The sequence below is a fragment of the Microcaecilia unicolor genome, chromosome 12 (assembly GCF_901765095.1).
Source record: "Microcaecilia unicolor chromosome 12, aMicUni1.1, whole genome shotgun sequence".
NCBI classification, from domain to species: Eukaryota; Metazoa; Chordata; class Amphibia; order Gymnophiona; family Siphonopidae; genus Microcaecilia; species Microcaecilia unicolor.
Window position 1 is genome coordinate 68,005,486 of NC_044042.1, and position 23,154 is coordinate 68,028,639.

A 23,154-nucleotide genomic window follows, 5' to 3' on the forward strand; every position below is an offset into this window, starting at 1 on the left:
TCTTTCCATTTTAGAATACTGGACCCACTGTACCTACCTGGTGGTATTTCTTTAAAATATTATGCATCTCAGCTACGTCTTCACTTGTTATTGTCTTAATGACAAATCTCCTGTCGTAGGTTGTAAGGAAACGAGAACCAAAGCGACCTTGAGTTTCACTATTCACAGGAGCACTCCGTGTCAGAGAATTCTGGGGGAACAAAAAAATGGAGGAAAAGATTGAGGAAAGAAAGCCTGACAGCAGGGATTTTCTTCTACCCTGAGGCTCCAGAAAGTAGACAGGAGGAGAATTAAGTGCTATGTTATCCCATCAGGCAAGAAAACACATCACACTGTATTCAAAGGACTTAATGGCCAAGAATGTCTAACACACCAAATAAAAGGAAAAGGGATTTGGATTTACCTCAAACCTTTCCCAGTAGTTAAAGGCAAGTAACATTCAGATACAATAAATATTTTCCTTTCCCCGAAGGGCTTACAATCTAAGTTGGTCTACAAGAACTAATTCTCCAGAAACAAGCAGGAGATATACAGGGACAATAAGCCTGTGTTCCAGTGCTCTCTTCTACCTAAGTAAGCCTTTCAGCTTACTGGGCATGTGCAGGAGTTCCCGTGCTTGGTGCATTTCCTCCTATCTCCTCAGCTTCTTTCACTCCCACAGCTCTCCTCTCTCCTTTAAATGTTTACTTCAAAGCAGCTCCCAGACAAAGAATCAACCTGCTATATCTCACAGAACTCTAATAATCTTTTTGAATCTCAACCGCCTTGGCTCCTACCACATGGCTGCCAATAGCCTCCACAGCTCCGTCCATATCGCATTCAACCTCCACCCCCCCCCCCCCCCCCCCCCCCCCCAGTCTCAGCACTGCTGGGGGAGGTGAGCAACAGGACTGTATTCAACAGCTCCCCCCACCCTCCCACATGCAGTACCCGTGTTGGTGGCCTGCAGCTCTTCATGGGGGTGGCATGGCCAACAGGTTTCTGACTGTTGCTTCATCCCCACACTGTTGCTGTCAACACTAAGTGCCAGAGACCATTGGCAGCCATGTGGTACATAAGGCGAGCACCACACCTCCCACAACCAGCACTGACAAAAAGTGGTGAGGCATCTTCAACCAGAGGTGCTAAAGGCCCGGCCTCAACTCATTCCCTGTCCAGTCAAGGTGCAAAGACCACTGACTGCACTACAGGTAAGGCAGTTAAAAAAAAAAAAAAAAAAAAACCCCCTCAAAACACACTGATCAGACAGCCTCCTGAGCCTCACACCACCTATTCACTCTGAAGAGCAAATGCCCTCTTTCATCCTCCCCCACATCCCCCCTGGGACGAAGTCCCTCTCGTCAAGGTGTGCCTCTCCTCCTCCATGCCTTTCCTCACTCCAGAGGTTCCTCTTCCCCTGTCACAAGAACAGGCATCCTGTTCATACAGGATAGGACAGCACAGCATTACTCCAGTAGTCCCAAGCTTCCATCTCTCACCCACCACCACCCGACAAAACCCCCTCCTCATGGCCACAACATTCCCTCCTTCGTGGCCTCACCAGTGGCTCCACACCATGCCATAAACATTGGTAGGACACCTTTCCTCTCAGTCAATGCACACCCCAGCATCCTCCCGGGTTCCATAAAAGGGATGGGACGACTACCTTATGAGGAGAGGTTAAGAAGGCTAGGACTCTTTAGCCTGGAGAAAAGGCGGCTGAGGGGTGATATGATAGAGGTCTACAAAATTTTGAGTGGGGTAGAGCGGACAGATGTGAAGCGTTTGTTTACGCTTTCTATCAATAATAGAACTAGGGGACACAAGATGAAATTAGAATGTGGTAGGTTTAAAACAAATTGGAGAAAGTTTTTCTTTACTCAGTGCGTGGTTAGACTCTGGAACTCATTGCTGGAGAAGGTAGTGACGGCAGCTGGCCTTGCTGAGTTTAAAGGGAGTCTGGACAGATTCCTGAAGGAAAAGTCCATTGATCGTTATTAAATTTTGGGATTTTGCCAGGTTCATGGGGCCTGGATTAGCCGCTGTCAGAGATGGAGTGCTGGGCTTGATGGACCTTTGGTCTTTTCCCAGCGTGGCAGTGCTTATGTACTTATGATCTATCTAGGGTAACTTCCCCCCCCCCCTAATCTCTCAGACCCAGTGGGAGCCCTACCCCTCAGTTTACCCAGAGTCCATATATTTTGATCCTAAGGAGGACACTTCAATCTGATAAACAGAATACTCCCACTCTGGAAGCAATGCCTACCAGTCCATCAGCTAATCAGCTAGCACCTACGTAAACAGAGGGCTACTTGTATCTTTGCTTGTTGCAAAAACTCTAACTTACGGGGTCTTAACTCCAATCTGGAAACCAGGAACAAGAGACTTCCTCACCATTCTTAAATCCTGCAGGGCACCCAACAAAGAAGTCCTTGCCCTCTCAGAACTTCAATTTTGCATCTCCAGCTCACCAACTGGCAAACGCCCTATTTGATTCTGCCCGCCTCTAGGTATCTTGACCTCAAATACAAAGGTGCAGAAAACTCCATGCCATGACCGTTCTCATATTTCCCATCACTCCATGGTCTCAAAGTCAACAAACAAAATGACACAGTAGTTCTTTTCCTGATGGTACAGTCTGTTTGCTATTTTGGTAAATTAATAAAAAGACACAGTAGTTCAATGTCCCTCCAGGCAGGAGACCCAGATTATTAGACTATTGGCAGAAAGATCTACCAGGGAGTCATGCTCACCTTCAAAACAAAGGCTCACCACAATCCTGCATTAATCAACACTCCATTCTGCAACAGCTAGAGGAAGCCAAAGCCTCCACAGCTCCTGATCATATAGAAAACATTTCACAACTCCAAATGGCCTTACAGGATTCTACTTATCTTATATGCCTTCCATCTACGATGACGACACCTCAGCATGGCTCAAAGCTTCTGACCTCAGGAACCAGTTAAGTGATTGACCAACTGATGCTCCCTGTCTCGGTGACAGCCTCTTTGAAAAGAAAGTCGATGATATTGTAACTCAAATTAAAGACAATTGCTCCACTATGCATGAGCTATCCACCCAGCCTCCAGAACAACACACTTGATACACAAACCTCTACCACCACTTATCAGAAACCTTATCAACAGTTCAACCGGTTCTATCCTTGAAGACGTTTATACCTTATACTAGACCAGCCCAACAATGGCAAGGCTACCAGCCGTATGCTGAAAAGCAGATGCCAAAAAAATGCAAACAATACATTAACTTCCACCCTCAAGACCAACCCTAGTTTCTGACACATTGCCTGTAGTGGGGAAGCTCAATCACTTTGTTCCAGCCTGGCTAGCAATATCATTAGAACAGTGGGTCCTAGGTATCATCTTATGGGGTACCAACAACTTCAGCTATCAACTGCTCCTCAACTGTCTCCACCACTCTCAAAGACCCCCTCCTCAGCACATTCCCATACTGGCTGCAGAGCGCACTACCCTCCTGCATAGCACTGCTGTACAGAAGTACCCTTCCATCAGAAAGCAGCAGGGTTTTACTCCAACTTCCTCCTCATTCCAAAAAAGATGGGGGTCCTCCATCCCATTCTCAATCTTTGATCTCTCAATAATCACCTCAAGAAACAAAAGTTCCAAATGACTACTCTCACTACTATTCTTCCACTTCTTGAACCCAGCGATTGTCTAGACTCCCTGGGCCTCCAGAGACACTTGCACCCAGTTCCCTAGCCATCCCAAGCACTGGAAGTTGCCCAGATTCAAATTTATGAATCAATACTATTAGTACAAGGTGTTGCCATTTGGCCCCATTGTTGGCAACCAGAGTGTTCACCAAGTGCCTTGCTGTAGTTGTGGCACACCTCAGAAAGCAGGGACACACGAGAGGGGTGACGTCACGCTGAGCAATGGCGGTGTGAGAGAATAGCTCCGCATGCCAGCCTAGAAGCTTCATCATATATAACCGCTGGAAACGAATAAAACGAGAAGAAAACTCAAATAATTGTAGCGGAAGACCTACTGCGGGCAGAGATGTCTGGAAGAGAAGCGGCAGGGTCCCGCAAGTCGCAAAAAGACTTTACATATGTACCGCATCAGAGCGCGGACAAGATGGCGCCGGTTGAAGAGCGGGGAAAAACAGCTACCGTCGGGGACTCTGCTCCACCCGGTGAGAATACTGAGGAAAGAGAACTATCTGCCAAAGACTTTTGGGCTCTCCTGGATGTGATCCGCTCCGATATAAAAGGAGTTCGTGAGGATTTTGCTACTTTAGCAGCGGACCTCCGCGGAGAGGTTACAGAGCTGGGCCGACGGGTGGAAGATCTGGATGAACACGTGGAGGGCCAACAGGAGGCCATGAACACGGTAGAACAGACACTGAAAGAACAGCAAGCGATATGTAGATCGCTGGAGGAAAAGATTGAAGATCTAGAAAATCGGGGAAGGAAATCGAACATCCGCATTCGAGGGGTTCCAGAACAAGCAGAATATCTGGACTGTGAAAAGGTCACGCAGCAAATCGCGAGCATGTTGCTGTCTGAGGACGGACAAGAAGTGGTCCCTGAATCAATTAAAGTGGCTCGGGCTCATAGAGTAATGGCGAGAATAAGAGCCAATACACCAAGAGACATTATTGCCTGCTTCTCAGATTATAAGGTAAAAGAAGCGATATTCCGCAAAGCGCGCAAGAAGGAAGCTCTGCAATGGGATACGTTCTCTATTGAACTCTATCAAGATCTGGCCCCGGCCACACTAAAACGAAGAACAGAGATGAAGAATTTCACCAGATACCTGCGGGACAAAGGAATCGTATACAGATGACAGCATCCATTCGCCCTGGCCTACAATCAAGAAGGAAAATGGAACCGGATTTTAAATATGGAGGAAGCACGCGCCACATGGCCGGAGGTGGAGGCCCCAGTGGGGGGTACTGAAGAACACAGCAGTCTGGATTTGACATCTCGGCCGGCCCGACAGCGCTGGACAAGAGTGGCGAGAGGCAAAGGGCGCCTCACTAGACAGCAATCAGACAAGAAACTGGCACCCTCGCAGAACAGTATGACTTGAATATTGGGACTGATGCAGTGGTAATATATAAGAATTGGAAGTTGTTTTGGAGCGGGTGGGTAAGGATGCGAAGGGAATATGGTTATATATGAATATATGGGGAAGCTGTGTGCATTGGTTGGCATGTGGTTGGTCACCGTTCTCTATCCACAGAGGTGGGATAAAGTTGACCCATCAGTTAGATAGGGGGGGAGGAGGGGGGATGTGGGGGGAGTGGGGAAAAAGGGTATCTCAGAAGGGGTTTCCTCTTTTATATAGGTGTTGGAGGCAGAGGCTCAGGAAGCTGCATAGGAAGGTTGATTGTAAACCCCCATGATAGAACTAACCTGTTTGTCCCTCAATGCAAGGGGCCTTAATACCCCCATAAAACGTAAGAGGTTATTCAGGGAGGCAAAGAGAGTGGGAGCGGATTTACTGTTTGTACAAGAGACACATCTGCTGCCCAGACATGAACACTTATTATATAATCAGGGATAGCCACACCAATATTTAGCTTCGAATCGACAACAAAATAAAACAGCAGGAGTGGGGATCCTTTTTAGGCAAAGCCATAGCGGGGTAATACAGGAGGTAAAAAGGGATCCTGGGGTAGATTTGTGATAGTGGTATTGTCCATTGGGGGGCAGTCTTATACCCTAGTTAATATATATGCCCCCAATCAATCCCAGGGAGATTTCTATGCTGCTCTTGGCAATCAGCTCGGGCGCTGTGTACGGGGAGAGATATTGATAGGTGGAGATTTCAATCTGACCATAGAGCCCGCGTTGGATAACTCGACTGGAGTGGCTGGATATGCTCAGCCAGAGCGAGATAAACTACTCCAATTCCTGAATCACTGGGGGCTGGTGGACATTTGGCGGGTAATGCACATGGGCGAGAGAGACTACACGTGCTATTCTGCTCCACATGATACATATTCGAGAATAGATATGTGGATGGGAAGTGCAGGCATAGTTACCCAGGCAGAATCTACAGAGATTTACACGCGGACCTGGTCGGATCATGCTCCGATAGCTATAGCCCTGAGGGGATTCCCAAGGAGTACAAGATCCAGAAATTGGCAATTCCCTGATGGGTTATTGGATGACCCACAAAATGTACAAAGAATTGGAAAAGAAATTGGGGAGTTTTTACAGTTTAATGACACACCGGGAATTACACCAGAGATACTTTGGGAAAGCTTAAAGGCGGTGATTAGAGGGAAAGTAATAGCATTGCAAGCATATTTAGGGAAAGACCATAGGGAGAAAGAAACAGCTTATAGACAAACAATACAACATCTAGAAACCTTAGTTAAACAAGGTCAGGCCACGACCAGGCAGCAAGAGGAACTACATAGGTCCAGAGTTCACCTATTGGATTTGGAACTTAAAATCATTAAGGGACGTGACGTCATGATCAGGAGCGGTTGCTGAATCTCCCGCTCCTGCCAGCTTACCCGCTAAGCCCTCAAAATCGGGTGAATTAATCGGCAGCGAACCCCCAAACTTTGCAGATTCAGAATCGGAAGTCAAGGTGCAGCATTTGAGCGATTCAAACATTCATTATGGCAGCGAAAAGTGTCCGTAGCGCCAAAGACAAGACGCGAGGTGGCGAGGACAAAATGGCGGCCCCGCCGAGCCCGCCCGTGCACACGGTGAGCTCGGCGTGGGTGGCGGAGGTGGTAGCGGAGGTGACGAGCGCCATGGAGCCGCTGCTGGATAGGCGCCTGGGACCTATCGATAACAAATTAGATCTGGTCCAGGAAAACTTGGGGCAACTTAATAAAGATTTGGCGGAGTTCCAGCAACGCCCGGGGGCCCTGGAGGACAAAGATTTGAAAATGGAGGAGGAAAACGTGAAACTGAAAACCCAATTAGAGGCCTATGAAGAGAAGTTAGAGGATCTTGAAAATAGATCTCGTAGAAATAATTTGAGATTCGTGGGGCTGCCGGAGGCGTTAGAAACTACTAACTTGAGAGTCTTCCTAGAATCCTGGCTATCAGAACAGCTACAACTGCCTACAGACCTGGGAACCCTCCGGGTGGAAAGGGCGCACCGGGTGGGACCCAGGCAATCAGATAACGCGAAGCCACGAGTGGTGATATATCGACTACTAAACTCTGCATATAAAGAGGCTATACTGCAGGCTCTAAGGAAAGATCAAGAACTGCGCTACGAGAACAAGAAAGTTTTATGTTTCCAGGATTACTCGGCGGCAGTAGCGATGCAAAGGAGGAAGTTCTCCCCGATTTGCACGAAATTATTTGAAAGGAAGATCCGATTTGCCTTGCAATATCCTGCGAAACTGCGGGTCACTTATCAGGCGGAGACAACAATCTACACCTCTGTGGAAAAAGCGCAGGCCTTTCTGAGATCCGTTGAGGAGCGCTGACCGCAAGAAGGACATGTGGTGTGGAATATGGTGGATGTGATGAAGATGGCTCTGTAGCCCTAGCAAACATGGATTACAAATTGCTAATTTAAGATTCCGGATCACTGTTAATTGTCTCAGTGGTGGAGTGTGCCTGTTAACTGTGGGAACTGGTATGGAGACGAGGCAGCTGAGCATATAAGGTGTCTCCTTGGGGATCCGTGGGGACACCTACTGTTCAAATTGTTTGAGGTCAGCTGGAAACACATACTTGGCTGGGCTGCCGGATTTCCAAGGATTCTGGAGGAGATGGTTACAGCTCAGCAAAACAGTGAAGGAAGGTGAAGGACTTAATGGTGGAAATGTTGATGTTGATGTGTATAAATCGCTAATGTGCAGAGGTTTTGATGCAATCTGCAATAATTTTATGTTGTGGTTATAAAGATTTGAGGGGGGTTGGTTTACAAGAGGGTGGGGGGGTAAGGGACGTTAAACGTGATGGTCCCATTTTGGGGCTGGGGGAATTTTCAAGGGGGGTTAGGGTTAGTTGGGGGGGAGGGGGGTTGTTGGGCTGAGGGGGGGGGGGGGGTTAGGGGGAAGAGAGACGCAGAAGCCTGGAGGATACATCCCATAAAAGTTTGGAAGGGAAGTATATGGAGCACATTGGAAAAAGGAGGGGGGTGGTGGCTGGGACGCCCCTCTTCAAAGCAAGAATGGTATAAACCGCAAAGAATGGTATCAAATAGAAGTGAGGTCCCCTGAAGGTTGTTACATGGAATGTAGGAGGGATTACATCCCCCATTAAACGCTTCAAAATCTTACAACACTTACAACGGCACAAAGTAGATATAGCCCTATTGCAAGAAACCCACTTATCAGAAGTAGAACATGCGAAGTTGCGCACTTGGTGGGTGGGGGAGTGCGTCTCTGCAGCGGCTCGGGGGAAGAAAGGAGGGGTTGCCATCCTGTTTAGAAAGGGGATTGTAGATAAATTGGATATTAGATACACTGACCCGGGTGGGAGATTTTTGGTCTGTGAGGTTACTATAAACCGTCAGCCAGTGCTGTTTGGGAATATATATGCCCCAAACCAATATGATAAGAGGTTTTACAAGATGATTACAATAAAATTGCTACGACAGCATCCTCTACCCATAATACTAGGAGGGGATTTCAATACAGTAATGGACCCTTTGATGGATTGTACTGGGCCCCGGAGGCATGTTCCTGGACAGGAGAATCGGGGGCTGCCCAATCTCTGTCGACAGCTAGGGCTGGTGGATGTTTGGAGGACTCTCGATCCGCAAGGGAGGGACTACACACATCTGTCTAGAGCGCATGGCACGCAAGCAAGAATTGACTATTTGTTGATTTCGGAGCAGCTTTTTGGATCAGTGTCAGGTGCTGTTATAGGTGCCACCGTAATCTCAGATCATGCATGGGTGGAAATGCGCTGGTTGCCTAAGCAGCTACAGGGAGGAAATGGCAGATGGACATTCCCTGTGGAGCTCTATCGAGACCCAGCTTTTAAGGCCTCTATGCTTCGCAGCTGGAGAGATTATAAGATACATAATGAGCCGCATGCTGAGCGCCCAATCCTCTACTGGGAGACGGCTAAAGCGGTGTTTCGGGGTGAAATAATAAGCTATATGGCCCATAAACGTAAAGCCCGGCTTCAGGAAATACTGCGATTGAGCCAATTAGTGTGCAAGGCGAGGAGGAGATATGGTCGGCAACCCTCCCTAGAGAGTAAACAACATTTACTATCCTTGCAGACAGCGTTAAATGAACTCCTTCACCAAAAAGCTGTGAAAGCTCAAAATTATTATAAATATCAGCTTTATAAGTATGGCAACAAAGGGGGGCGTTTGATGGCACGGCTAATTGCGGCCAAGCAAGGGAAAACTAGGATATTAATCATGAAAAACGAGCATGATAGACGAATTTCCACAGATCAAGGAATTAGCGAGATTCTTTATAACTATTATAGAAGGTTATATGAGAGCCCACCGGATGAAGGTCTGTCGGGAGACTCATATTTGGAACAGTTAAAGTTACCAAGTCTATCTACGCAAGATGAGCAGAGGCTTAATAACCCAATTATGACAGAGGAGGTGTCGTTGGCCATTAATCAAAGTCAATTGTTTAAAGCTCCCGGGGTGGACGGTTATAGAGCGGAATTTTACAAACTAATGGGGGAAGAGATAATAGAGCCCTTAACCTTAATGTTCAATACCTTGGTAGAGCAGGAGCAGGTGCCCTCTGATTTAAACACCGCATGTATTATTGTAATCCCTAAGAAAGGGAAAGACCCAGAATCGGCAGCATCATATCGGCCGATTTCGCTCTTAAATTTTGAGGTTAAGCTGTTGGCTAAGATCATGGCAAATAGACTAGCAAAAATTTTACCAAAATTAATACATGATTCCCAAGCAGGGTTTGTAAAGGGTCGAACAATTGCTAAAAGCATCCGTAAAGTCCTGACCTCTTTAGAAGCTAGCAGTAGAGGGAATAAAAAATCTTTACTAATAAGCTTTGATGCGGAAAAAGCTTTTGATCGGGTTCACTGGGACTTCTTATATGCGGTCCTTCGGAAATATGGATTTTCGGGTAGATTTTTCTCAGGGATAAAAGCATTATATTCGAACCCGAGGGCCCGCATCTCGGTTAATGGGCTTGTAACATCAGACTTTGACATAGGCAGGGGAACGCGACAGGGCTGCCCTCTATCACCTCTATTGTTCGTGCTAACGCTAGACCCTTTATTGAGAGATATAATGGAGCAGCCGGCTATAGTTGGCACGAGGATAGGGAGGGAGGTGTTTAAGGTGGCTGCGTTCGCCGATGATATTTTGGTTCATCTGACGAATCCGCAGGATTCGTTGGAGGCACTGCTAGAAATCTTTTCAGAATATGGAGACTACGCGGGGTTTCGGTTGAATTGTGAGAAGTCGGAAGCCCTAGCCTCCTCAGAGGAGATATGGAGAGAATGGAGGGGCGAATTTCCTCTGAGACAGGCGCAAAACTCTTTTAAATACTTAGGATTTCTGCTGCCTATGGACACCTCTCGTTTATATGATCTCAATACTACTTGGCTGCTGAAGGAGACCCGGAATGTGCTACAAGGCTGGATGGATTTACCGCTATCGTTGTTGGGTAGAATTAATCTGATAAAGATGGTACTGTTCCCTAAGTGGCTTTATGTCTTGCAGGCAATACCAATCTGGTTATGTCGGAAGGACCTACAGAGCTTTTATGCACTAGCATCTAAGTTTTGTTGGAAGGGTAGGAAACCAAGAGTTCGGTTTTCTTGCTTGGTCGGTAACTGGAGACAAGGTGGGGTGGGAATGCCGGACTTAGCGCTATATAATCAGGCATGCCAGTTACGTCATTTGGGAGACTGGTTTCTAGAGACTCAACGTTACACCCCTATTGAATTGGAAACGGCATATTTGGAACCTTATCGACTTTTCTCATTGCTACATCACAAAATAGGTAACATACCAGAGGGATTACGTAAGAGCGTGTTGGTGCGTCCGCTAAGAGAGGTGTGGAGGAAACTTGTGCGCCAGCTAGGGGGAGACCCAACAGTGTCAGACCAGCTTACAATATGTGGGAACTGTGAGTTCTTACCTGGGATGTCGAGTCGATATTTTGTTGACTGGGCGAGTCGAGGAATTATATGCTTGGCTGATCTGCTGGATGGAGATGGGCGGCCCCTATCAGCTGGAGACTTGTTGAGCAGGGTGGGGGATTCTTGGGGCAACAGATTTGCTATAAGGCAAATACAACATTATGTGGCGTCATTGCCGGAAGCCTCTTTGACCGGGCAAGTGGGGGGTAAGTTACGAGATTTTTTTCACTCATTGGGCGAGGGCGAAATTACTGTCTCCTTGCTTTGTAAGGCATTAACTAGATGGCAACCCCCTAGAGATTATGGGCCGCTGAGACGAGCGTGGGAAAGAGAATTGGGCTTTGAATTGGTGACATGGGATGTGCCGAGGGTAGTGGCGCGCATACCCCTGTTGGTAACAGATGCTCGTTTGAGAGAATGTGCATATCGATGTATCCACAGAGGGTATGTGGCAGCGACACAATTAGCACACATGGGAGGGGATCGTAGTCCAAATTGTCTCAAATGCGGAACGAGTCCAGGTACATTACTACATATGTTTTGGAGCTGCCCCCTAGTGAAAAGATTTTGGACTCAGGTTCGTGGCTTTTGGGAAAGGAGATTGGGTATTAAGGCCCGGGGAACAGTTGAACAATTAATCTTAGATCTTCCAGATTCCTTTCGAGGGCAGAATCGTTTTGAAATACTGTTACTTCGTAAGGTAAAATTATGTATAATCATACCTGATAATTTTCTTTCCATTAATCATAGCTGATCAATCCATAGACTGGTGGGTTGTGTCCATCTACCAGCAGGTGGAGATAGAGAGCAAACTTTTGCCTCCCTATATGTGGTCATGTGCTGCCGGAAACTCCTCAGTATGTCGATATCAAAGCTCCATCCGCAGGACTCAGCACTTAGAGAATTACACCCACGAAGGGACACTCTGCCCAGCTCACCACCGCCGAAACGGGGGAGGGGAATTAACCCAGCTCATCCCCACACAAGTGGGGGAGGGGAATCCGTCCAGCTCATCCCCGCGGAGCGGGGGAGGGACACCACACCCGCCGATGCGGGGGGATCTGGCTTATCCTGCAACCGCAACCGCGGGAGGAGCTGACTGACCCTAACACCGCCGAAGCGGGAGGGGTACAAAGCTGCCCTACAGCCGCACGAAGCGGGAGGGAGTGCCGGCAGAATTTATGTCTCAATCCAGCCCCGTAAAACGGAGGGGAGAGGAATGCAGCAGCTCACTGTAACACAAAGTCGTCTCAACTCTTGAATAATCCAAGTGAAAGAAGAACTTGAACACGAAGTCCTCCTGAAGTAACTGAAGGCTAAACTTGAACCTAAAATTCAACCAGAATATAAACAGTACAGATATCTGGGAGGGGCTATGGATTGATCAGCTATGATTAATGGAAAGAAAATTATCAGGTATGATTATACATAATTTTACCTTCCATATCATCAAGCTGATCAATCCATAGACTGGTGGGATGTACCGAAGCAGTACTCACCCAGGGCGGGACATAGAAATCCCTGACCTCAACACTGAAGCTCCAAACCGGGCCTCCGCCCGTGCAGCCACAGTCAAACGGTAATGCTTGGAGAATGTATGAGCCGAAGCCCACGTTGCCGCCTTGCATATCTCTTCCAAGGAGATGGATCCGGCCTCTGCCATCGAGGCCGCCTGAGCTCTCGTGGAGTGAGCCTTCAGCTGGATAGGCGGCACCTTCCCCGCGGCCACATAAGCCGCTGCAATGGCTTCCTGGACCCATCTTGCCACTGTAGGCTTAGCAGCCTGCAGACCCTTACGAGGACCTGCAAACAGGACAAACAGATGATCCGATTTCCGGAAATCATTGGTCACTTCCAAGTATCTGATGATGACTCGTCTCACATCCAGATATTCAAGAGCGGAGTACTCCTCTGGGTAGTCCTCCCTACGAAAGGAAGGGAGACAGAGCTGCTGATTCACATGGAAGCGAGAACCAATCTTGGGCAGGAAGGAAGGCACTGTGCGAATAGTCACTCCTGCCTCAGTGCACTGCAGAAAAGGCTCTCGACATGAGAGCGCCTGGAGCTCGGAAACTCTTCTGTCTGAAGTGATAGCCACCAAAAAGACTGCTTTCAACGTCAGGTCTTTCAGAGATGCCCTCGACAAGGGTTCCAAAGGCGGCTTCTGCAATGCTCTTAGCACCAGGTTGAGATTCCACGCAGGCACCACTGAGTGCAGAGGAGGGCGCAGGTGATTAACTCCCTTGAGAAAGCGCACCACATCTGGCTGCGAAGCCAGGGAAGCACCCTTCAGGCGGCCCCTGAAGCAAGCCAGAGCCGCTACCTGGACTTTAAGGGAACTGAGCGACAGGCCTTTCCCCAGACCTTCTTGCAGAAACGCCAACACTGAAGAAATTGGAGCCGTGAAGGGAGAAAGTGAGCCTGCTTCATACCATGCTGCAAAGATACGCCAAACCCTGGCGTAAGCAGTAGAAGTAGAGCGCTTCCTCGCTCTCAGCATAGTGGCGATGACCTTGTCTGAGAAGCCCTTCTTCCTCAGACGCTGCCGCTCAATAGCCAGGCCGTAAGACCAAAGGGAGAGGGATCCTCCATCACCACGGGACCCTGATGTAACAGGCCCTGCTCCACTGACAGCCGCAGAGGATCGTCGACTGAGAGCCTGAACAAGTCCGCATACCAGGGACGTCTGGGCCAATCCGGACCCACCAGGATTACCCTGCCGGGATGCTTTGCCACCCGGTCTAGCACCCTGCCCAACATGGGCCAGGGCGGGAACACATAGAGGAGCTCTTGTGTCGGCCACTGCTGGAGAAGAGCATCTACTCCCAGGGATCGAGGGTCCCGTCCTCTGCTGAAAAAGCGCGGCACTTGGCCATTGGCCGATGACGCCATCAGATCTAGGCTCGGCTGGCCCCAGCGCTTCGTGATGTCCAAGAACGCCTGAGCAGATAGTTGCCACTCTCCGGGCTCCAAGGTATGGCGACTGAGAAAGTCCGCCTTGACATTCATGACTCCGGCAATGTGGGCCGCTGAAAGCTGCTCCAGGTTCGCTTCCGCCCACTGGCAAAGACTCATAGCCTCCTTGGCTAGAGGGGCGCTCTGGTACCTCCCTGGCGGTTGATATAGGCCACAGCCGTGGCATTGTCCGACAGGACCCGTACAGGCTTCAACACGAGTACCGGGATGAACTCCAATAACACCAAGCGAATGGCTCTGAGTTCCAGGAGGTTGATAGACCACTTGCCTCTGCAGGAGACTAGAGCCCCTGCGCTGTCCTTCCCAACCCATCAAAGAGGCGTCTGTCGTGACGACAATCCACTCCGGAGTCACCAGAGGCAATCCTGCAGACAACTTGTCTGTCTGCGTCCACCAGCTCAGCGCCTTGCGCACTGCTGGGTCCACGGGAAGGCGCACAGCATAATCCTCCGACATCGGAGTCCAGCGCAGCAGCAGAGATAGCTGTAGTGGTCTCATATGAGCCCTGGCCCAGGGCACTACTTCCATCGTGGCCGTCATAGAGCCCAACAGCTGCACGTAGTCCCAAGCCCGAATAGGAGAGGCTACTAGGAACTAGTCCACCTGAGCCTGAAGCTTGACAATCCGATTGTCTGGCAGGAACACTCTGCCCACTTGGGTGTCGAATCGAACTCCCAGATACACCAGGGACTGAGCCGGGCGCAGCTGGCTCTTCTTCCAGTTGATGATCCATCCCAGGGAGCTCAAAAGAGCAACTACCCGGTCCATAGCTTTGCCGCACTCTGCATAAGAGGGGGCTCAGATCAACCAGTCGTCCAGATAAGGATGGACTTGTACTCCTTCCTTTAGCAGGAAGGCCGCTATGACCCCCATTACTTTGGAAAAGGTCCGCGGAGCAGTAGCCAACCCGAAAGGGAGGGCTCTGAACTGGAAGTGTCGTCTCAGGACTGTAAAACGCAGAAAGCGTTGGAGAGGAGGCCAGATGGGAATATGCAGGTACGCTTCCTTGATGTCAAAGGAAGCCAAGAACTCTCCTGCCTTCACTGCCGCTATAACAAAGCGGAGAGTCTCCATGCGAAAGTGCCTCACTTTCCAGGCCCGATTGACCCCTTTGAGGTCGAGGATAGGCCGGACAGAACCTCCTTTCTTGGAACCACAAAGTAAATGGAGTAACGTCCCTTGCCAATCTGATTTTTTGGCACCGGAACGACCGCACCCAGGCGGATCAGGTTGTCCAAGGTCTGCTGCACTACCACAGCTTGACCGGAGACTTGCAGGGAGAGAGTACAAACCCGTCTCTTAAGGGTTGGCAGAACTCTAGCTTGTAGCCGTCTCTGATGACTTCCAGCACCCACGCGTCTGAAGTTATAGTGGTCCACTCGCCCAGAAACGAGGACAGCCGTCCTCCAATCTGCACTGGGGCGTGGACCAAGGCCCCGTCATTGGGTACGAGACCCTGGGGGAGGACCGGAGGGAGCACCTCCGGGACGGCGGTCTCTGCGAAAGGAATGCTGCTTGGGGGAGAAATTCCTCTTGAAGGAAGAGGGGGCAGAGGAACCCGACTTGCCCGGGCGGTATGGAGGTATCGGGACGAGTACTAACCCGAGCCCTGACCTCTGGTAATTTCTTGCCCTTAGACGTGCCGAGATCGGTCACGATTTTGTCCAGCTCGACCCCAAAGAGCAGCTTGCCTTTAAAAGGCAATCTAGCCAGGCGGGATTTAGAGGCGTGGTCAGCAGACCAATGTTTCAGCCAAAGCCACCGCCGCGCAGAGACTGTCTGAGCCATGCCTTTAGCTGAGGCTCTCCAGACATCATACAGCAAGACTGCCAAATAGGCTAAGCCCGATTCCAGGGCCGGCCAATCAGCCCTCAAGGAATGATCCGAGGGGGAAGCCCGCTGCACCATAGTCCGGCACGCCCTGGCCACATAGGAGCCGCAAACTGAGGCCTGCAAACTTAAAGCAGCTGCCTCCAAGGACGACCTTAAGGCCGCCTCCAATCTTCTGTCTTGGGCGTCCTTTAGGGCCGTGCCACCTTCCACCGGCAACGCCGTTTTCTTAGTCACCGCAGTGATTAAAGAATCCACGGTAGGCCACAGATAGGCCTCACGTTCACTCACAGCCAAAGGATAGAGGCGGGACATAGCCCTAGCCACTTTAAGGCTCGTTACCGGGACATCCCATTGAGCCGCAATTAAGGTGTGCATGGCATCATGCACGTGGAAGGTTCTAGGCGGGCGCTTCGTCCCCAGCATAATGGCAGAGCCAACAGGGGCTGAGGGAGAGACGTCCTCCGGAGAGGAAATCTTCAAAGTGTCCATGGCCTGTAACAACAGGTTGGGCAAATCCTCTGGGCTAAAAAGCCGCGCTGCAGAGGGGTCATCCGCTCCATCCGAGCGGGGATCTATCTCCTCCAAGGAATCCGCAAAGGATCGTTGGGAGACCTCAGACACGCTGCCCTCATCTACATCGGAGGAGACAAAGTCCTCCAAGGCCTGGAAATCAACCCGAGGGCGTTTACCTCTGGGAACCTCAACCTCTTTATCAGAAGAGGGAGCAGGGGCAGCGTTTTGCATGAGGAAAGCCTGATGCAGCAGCAAAACAAACTCGGGGGAGAAACCCCCCAGACTGTGCACTTCCGCAGCCTGGGCAACAGCCCTAGACGCACTCTCAACCGGCGCTCGCAATAGCGGGGGAGAGACATGCTGCGCATCCAAAATGGCGTCCGGCGCGAAACTCCGTGAAGGAGCCGCGCGGGAAGAACGGCGCTTAACTTTAGCCGCTTTTGTGCCGTCGCCCAAATTAAGGGCGTTCATGGCATTAATGTCTCCAACCTCAAGGGCGGCCCCGAAGAAGCCGTCCGAGCCGCGTGGCCGGCCAAGATGGCGGAGGCGAGGAGCGGGGGATGGGCGTTTATGGCGGGAAAAAACCGCCACGCCGGAGGAACGACCGGGACATTCATCGGTCACTAAACTATCACCCATCAAGGGCGAATCAGGTTGTAAAACCCCCGCATCCCCTCTAGAAGCGCTCCAGCGATCCGGGGAGCGACCCTTTGCGCCCTCGCCCTCCGACGCCATTGCCACGAGGAGAAGAATCGGGGAACCCCCTGCCCGCTATAAAAAGGTAAAATTACCTGCTTGCCGCTCCGAGCTGTAACGAACTGGTGTCCCAGTGAGTAGCTGCAATGAACGTTTAAAGAAACGTCGAATTAAACGCCTTTAAAGACGTTTAAAAATATTATTATTATTATTTTTTTTTTTTAAACGGAGCCAGCGGGAGGGGGGAGAAAAGGAGGGACCTGGCACCACCAGGTTTGCACTTGCTCAAAAGAGCCCTCAACCCCAGGCCTCAACAAAACCTAAGGATTAGGCTTGGAGGCCTAGCCAGAGCTGCTGCTGTGTGTGACCACCACCTGCTGAGATAGAGAACATACTGGGGAGTTTCCGGCAGCACATGACCACATATAGGGAGGCAAAAGTTTGCTCTCTATCTCCACCTGCTGGTAGATGGACACAACCCACCAGTCTATGGATTGATCAGCTTGATGATATGGAAGATGTGCTTACTGGCTAGGAAATGTATTTTACAGTACTGGACGGTAAAAGACCCCCCAGCATACTGGCATTGGAAGAACCAGTTGCATCAGCTAATTTCCTGGGAGGCTGGCGAGATTAGATACTCGCAGAGAAAGCACGTTTCTGGCCATTTGGGGTCCCTATTTACGCATCTTAAACCCTAGAGGCCGGAGCTTACTTCTAAATGCAAGGTGAACTTCCTATGTTGAATTGGTAAGATCCTTCAGGTTGGGATCAGGGAGGGAGGGGGGGAGTGTAGGTTAAGTTTGGGGGGGGGGGGAGGGGGGAAGATAAAGGGTGGGTTGGGGGTTGGGAGAGGGAGGGAGGGACTTTATTACGGGGCTTCTCCTTGTTGATATACAAAATTCAAAAATGCTGCATATTAGCTAGCAAACTGTTGTATAGTTATATCAAGGTTTGATGTATGTTATATGCAGAGCCCTGTAGGATACTGTTTATTTCTGCTGCAATATCAATAAAAATCGTTTAAACATAAAAAAATCATTAAGGAACAAATGCAGCAGACACAACAGGAATACTATGAGTTTAATAATAAAGCGAGTAAATTATTAGCCTACAAATTACAACAGCTTAGGGGACGTAATGACATCGGTAAAGTGAGAACGGAGGATGGGCAGAGCTGGGATCAAGTAGAAGAGATTCAGAGAATATTTGTTGAGTATTATCAGAGGCTTTATCTACCCGAGGGGCAGGTGGCAGAGGAAACTATACAGAATTTTTTGGACACGGTAGACATCCCTAGCCTGAGAGGGGCAGAGCAAGAACTGCTATCTGCACCCATAACATTAGAGGAAGTGACCCTAGCCATCAAAGGTCTACCCAGGGGAAAAGCTCCGGGTGCAGATGGGTATAGTAATAGATTTTATAAATGCTTTAATTCTATCTTAGCACCCATCCTGCTCAAAGTGTTCAATGATATTCAGCTTGACTCTGTGCTACCACGGTCGTGGCGTTTAGCCACCGTGGTGTTACTCCTTAAGCCGCATAAAGACCCACAAAGCTGCGGCTCATATCGGCCTATATCCCTATTGGGAACCGATTATAAAATTCTAACTACAATTCTGGCTGACCGGTTGCAAAGGGTGTTGCCACGCTTGGTCCATGAAGACCAAGCAGGATTCATAGCAAATAGGCAAACCTTTGACAACACGAGACGAGCACAATATATATTGGACAGAATCAAACAGGTGGGACAGCCGGCAATCTTTCTCTCACTGGACGCTGAGAAGGCATTTGATAGAGTGCTATGGCCCTATTTGTTTGCACTGCTGAAGAAAGTGGGCATTAGTGGGCAATACCTATGTTGGGTCATGGCGCTCTATCGCCACCCTATGTCTCAGTTACGAATTAATGGTACATACACGGATTCCTTTGAGTTGTTTAGAGGTACTAGGCAGGGGTGTGCCTTGTCCCCACTACTGTTCGCATTAGCCATGGAGCCAATGGCAATCTTGGTTAGACAAGATCCAGAGGTGCAGGGCATTCGAATAGGGCGGCAAGAAACTAAAATTATGCTTTATGCTGATGATGTCCTGCTTACACTTTCACAACCTGAATCCTCGCTGAGAGCAGTGATGACGATACTTCAGGGGTATGGACAAATCACAGGTCTCAAGATTAACACTCAAAAATCAGAACTCATGCCAATACAATGCTCTGCAGGGTTACAAGAGGAAATACAATCGCTATTCCCTTTTCAATGGTCTCCTAAATTTATTAGATATTTGGGGGTTAATTTAACACCAGATACGGGGGATTTATACCAAGAGAACTTTGTCCCTAAACTGCGGGAGCTTCTGCAAGAATTAGAGAGATGGGGGGCGGGGGGGCTGCAAATGTCATGGATGGGCAGAATAGCAGCGGTAAAGATGACATTGCTTCCCAAGTTGCTTTACTTATTTATGGCGGTGCCTGTCTCTGTGCCACATAACTTCTTTCACACACTTAATAAGAAAATGTTCGCCTTTATTTGGCGCAAGAGGCCACCCCGAGTGAATCGTAGAATACTATATCAATTAAGAAAGGATGGGGGTATGGGGGTATGGGGGTACCGAATTTGGGGCTTTATTATAGAGCAACATGGTTCCCGGGGCGTAAATATCATCTGACTACGCCCATAATATATGCTACAGATTTTGTCCCGGGGAGGAGAGAAGGGGTGTATGGGCACTGGTCAGCGGCTTCTCTGCGACTGTTGGGTCAGATATGGGAGGACGGGAAATGCCATTCGTTTGAAACTTTAAAAGAGGAATTTGACTTGGGGGACAGAGACAGGTTTCATTATATGCAGATCAGAGACTTTGTGCAGAAGAAAGCCAGAGAAGATCTGTCTCTGGTGGCCACGGAGATTGAAATGGCAATGAGGTCTGAGGAAGGTAAAGGAGGGATTTCCCGAATTTATAGAGCTTTACTTCATAAGTCCCAACCATTAAAAATGTGTATTAATAAATGGGAGTCCCTATTGGGTTCTACATATGAACCAGAAACTTGGAAAAGGATATTTAAATGACTATTGTCATTTTCTGTGGCTACCCCCTTATTGGAAAATGGATATAAAATGCTGTATCAATGGTATATGACTCCCAGTAGACTGCTCCGTATGTTTAAAACGGGAAGGGCAAGTTGCTGGCGTAATTGTGGGGCGGAAGGAACGTTTTGGCATATATGGTGGGACTGTCCAAGGATACAGCAGTTCTGGCAAGATTTACAGATGAGACTGAAGAATAGCCTGGGAGCTGAGGTTGTACTAACTCCTGGGCTGTGGTTGCTGAACATTCCGCTAAGGGAGGGACGTGGCTTATGTCATGGGCCCCTATCATACATTGTAACTGCAGCCAGGATTCTAATTGTAAGATACTGGAAGCAATCGGCGACTCCCACCGTGGATCAAGTACTGACTAAAGTGGACTATTGTTGTTTGATGGACAAACTTATAGCCCTAAGGCGAGGGGGCATGGTGAGATTTGCAAAAACATGGTCCTCCTATGTGGAATGGCGAGGATTAACGGGGTGACATATGTATAGCGAGGATACTCTGTTGTAGGGGGAGTTGGATGTATACCTGAGATGCCTAGGGGGGGAAGGGGGGTGGAGGGAGGTTGGGGACTCATATATGAGAAAGTTGTGTGATAAATGTGTTTAGCTATATGGGATGTATGTAAAGTAAAAAGTTAATAAAAAGATTTCTAAAAAAAAAAAAAAGAAAGAAAGCAGGGACACTGTGTACCCATACCTAGATGACTGGCTCTTTTTGATCCACTCCAGAGGTATCTACAACTCACTGTGAAAGCTACTTTGCACACCCTGCAAAGTTTAGGCTTCCTAATCAAATTCAACAATCCAACCTTATACGAATGCAATCGTTGCTATTCAGAGGAGCACATCTGGACACATCTGCAACAGCTTTCTGTCACACAACCAGTGATAGGACATCCTCACACTAGTGAATCCTATCTCTCTGCACCAAGGCAGTTATTACTACTATTTATTTCTATAGCGCTACTAGACGTATGCAACGCTGTACACTGAACATGTAAGAGGCAGTCCCTGCTTGATAGAGCTTACAATCTAATCAAGACAGAGAAATAGGATAAATAAGAGAATTACTTAAGGTGGGAATTATATAACAGACATGGGTACTGAACAAGTGAATAGGAGTTTGGAGTTAAAAGCAGCCTGAAAAACGTGGACTTTTCGCCTAGATTTGAAGATGGTCAGAGCTGGAGCTTGATGCACTGATTCAGGAAGTATATTCCACGCATATGGTGCAGCAAGATAAAAGGAACGGAGTCTAGAGTTCGCAGTGGAGTAGAAGGGTACAGATAAGAGAAATTTACCCACATAGCAGCCATCATGTATCTAGTAACTGACACCAGACTTCACATGCACCTGGTTCAATGATATCTGAAGTGTCATTGGAACAAAAAACCCAAGTCCTCAAGCACTGGATTCGTGTTCCACCAGCACTCAAGCAGTCCCTTCAATGGTGGTGCCTTTTCCCATCCCTTCAAGAGGGTGCCCCTTTAAGCCGCCTCAGATAACCATCATAACCGCTGCCTCTCCACAGAGTTCGGGTGCCAAGAATATTCTCTTTATATAAACCAACTAAAGGAGGTCACATGATGCTGTGAACAGGAGCAGACATGCATCTGGACATCCTAATGGCTAAACCCAGTATTTACGCAAATCATTCACTAAACTGTGCTGTGCACTTGTTTATGGACAAATATATCACAAAAATAGAAGAAATTATATCTTGCAAAGTGCCTAAAAAAGATAAAGACAGAGGGAAGAGTGGTTCTGACAAGATGGCGGAAGGTACAGTATCTGCTACATTACTGCTTACTGAGATGCATATCGAGCAACTAACCAAGGCAACAGTTAAGGCTTTAGAACCTCAGATAGACAAGCTGTCGGGACAGATGACATTTGTAAATATTGCTGGCCGAAACAAGAAGCACTGGAGAGCTTGAGCAGTGTGTCTCCACCATAGAAGATACATTGCATGTATGAGGTCTTGAGAAATCAGAAGACCTCAAAAACAGATCAAGGCGTAGTAACTTGCAGTTCTTAGTAATACCTGAATAGTGGCAGGCCTCTTTATTCTTGAGCAACTGCTTGCAAGTGCATTACCGATGAAGGATGAGATGGAACCCTTATGTTTAGAAACAGCACATCTAACTGGTGGCACACACAGGAAGGATCACATCGGCCACGTGTGATAGCATAGCTACATAAATTATATAAAGTGGAGATTCTTCAAAATTATAAAACAAAAAGACTCATTGAGTTACAAAGGATCTCCAATTAAGATTTTCCAGGATTGAGGGCAGAGCCTGCACCAAAACAAGGATGGCTGCCTAGATCCATAGCTCTCCCTCCCCAAATTATTATACATACCCTCTGAAGTTCCAACTACTGATCTTGGAAACAAACTGTCAGTGCTGAATTCAGAAAGGCTGTCAGGAACCAAGCAAAACAGAACTGAAATAGCCTTTGTCCCTTTAGGAGGAGAAAAGAGACTGAAACTGGATCTCCTGACGCCGGTCAAGAGGGCCGCCCACAGAGCTTCAGGAGCTTGTCGAGTCTGTAATGGCCGAACTCTCCAACATAAAAGCTGATCCAAGAAAGCATGCATAATTTCACCACGTTGCAAGGTGATGAACTTAGCGGGTCAGATGAAAATGTGCAATAAATGCACAACACAGCTAGAATCGCTGTCTCGATAAAGCATGTGAATGGTGGGCAGGAGTGAATACAGTGGCGTGACCTGGAAGTGAACAGAAGCTACAGTAACATTAGAATACTCGGACTCCCAAAGGGAGCCGAGGATCAGAAACCTACGGCATTTATGGAGGATTTTCTGCCAAAATTACTAGATATCACCTTTCAACAGCCCTTCAAAAATCAAGTGGGCCCATCATCTGCTGCAGCACAGGATGGTGGTATGAGGTGAGCCAGACCATTTATACTCAAGGTGCTAAGATATCAGCAAGCTATGAAATAATGAAGAAGACTACATCCAAAAGTAGAGATTACAT

At 48.5% G+C, this 23,154-nt stretch overlaps 1 protein-coding gene across 1 annotated transcript in view; it reads right to left on the reverse strand.

Moving 5' to 3' along the window:
* PIP4K2B (phosphatidylinositol-5-phosphate 4-kinase type 2 beta) overlaps positions 1–23,154 on the reverse strand; it is an 84,988-nt gene that overhangs the window by 17,519 nt on the left and 44,315 nt on the right. The window contains exon 4 of the mRNA XM_030221364.1: positions 38–190. Coding sequence (XP_030077224.1) covers positions 38–190 — 153 coding nt within the window. The remainder of the gene's footprint in view (positions 1–37; positions 191–23,154) is intronic.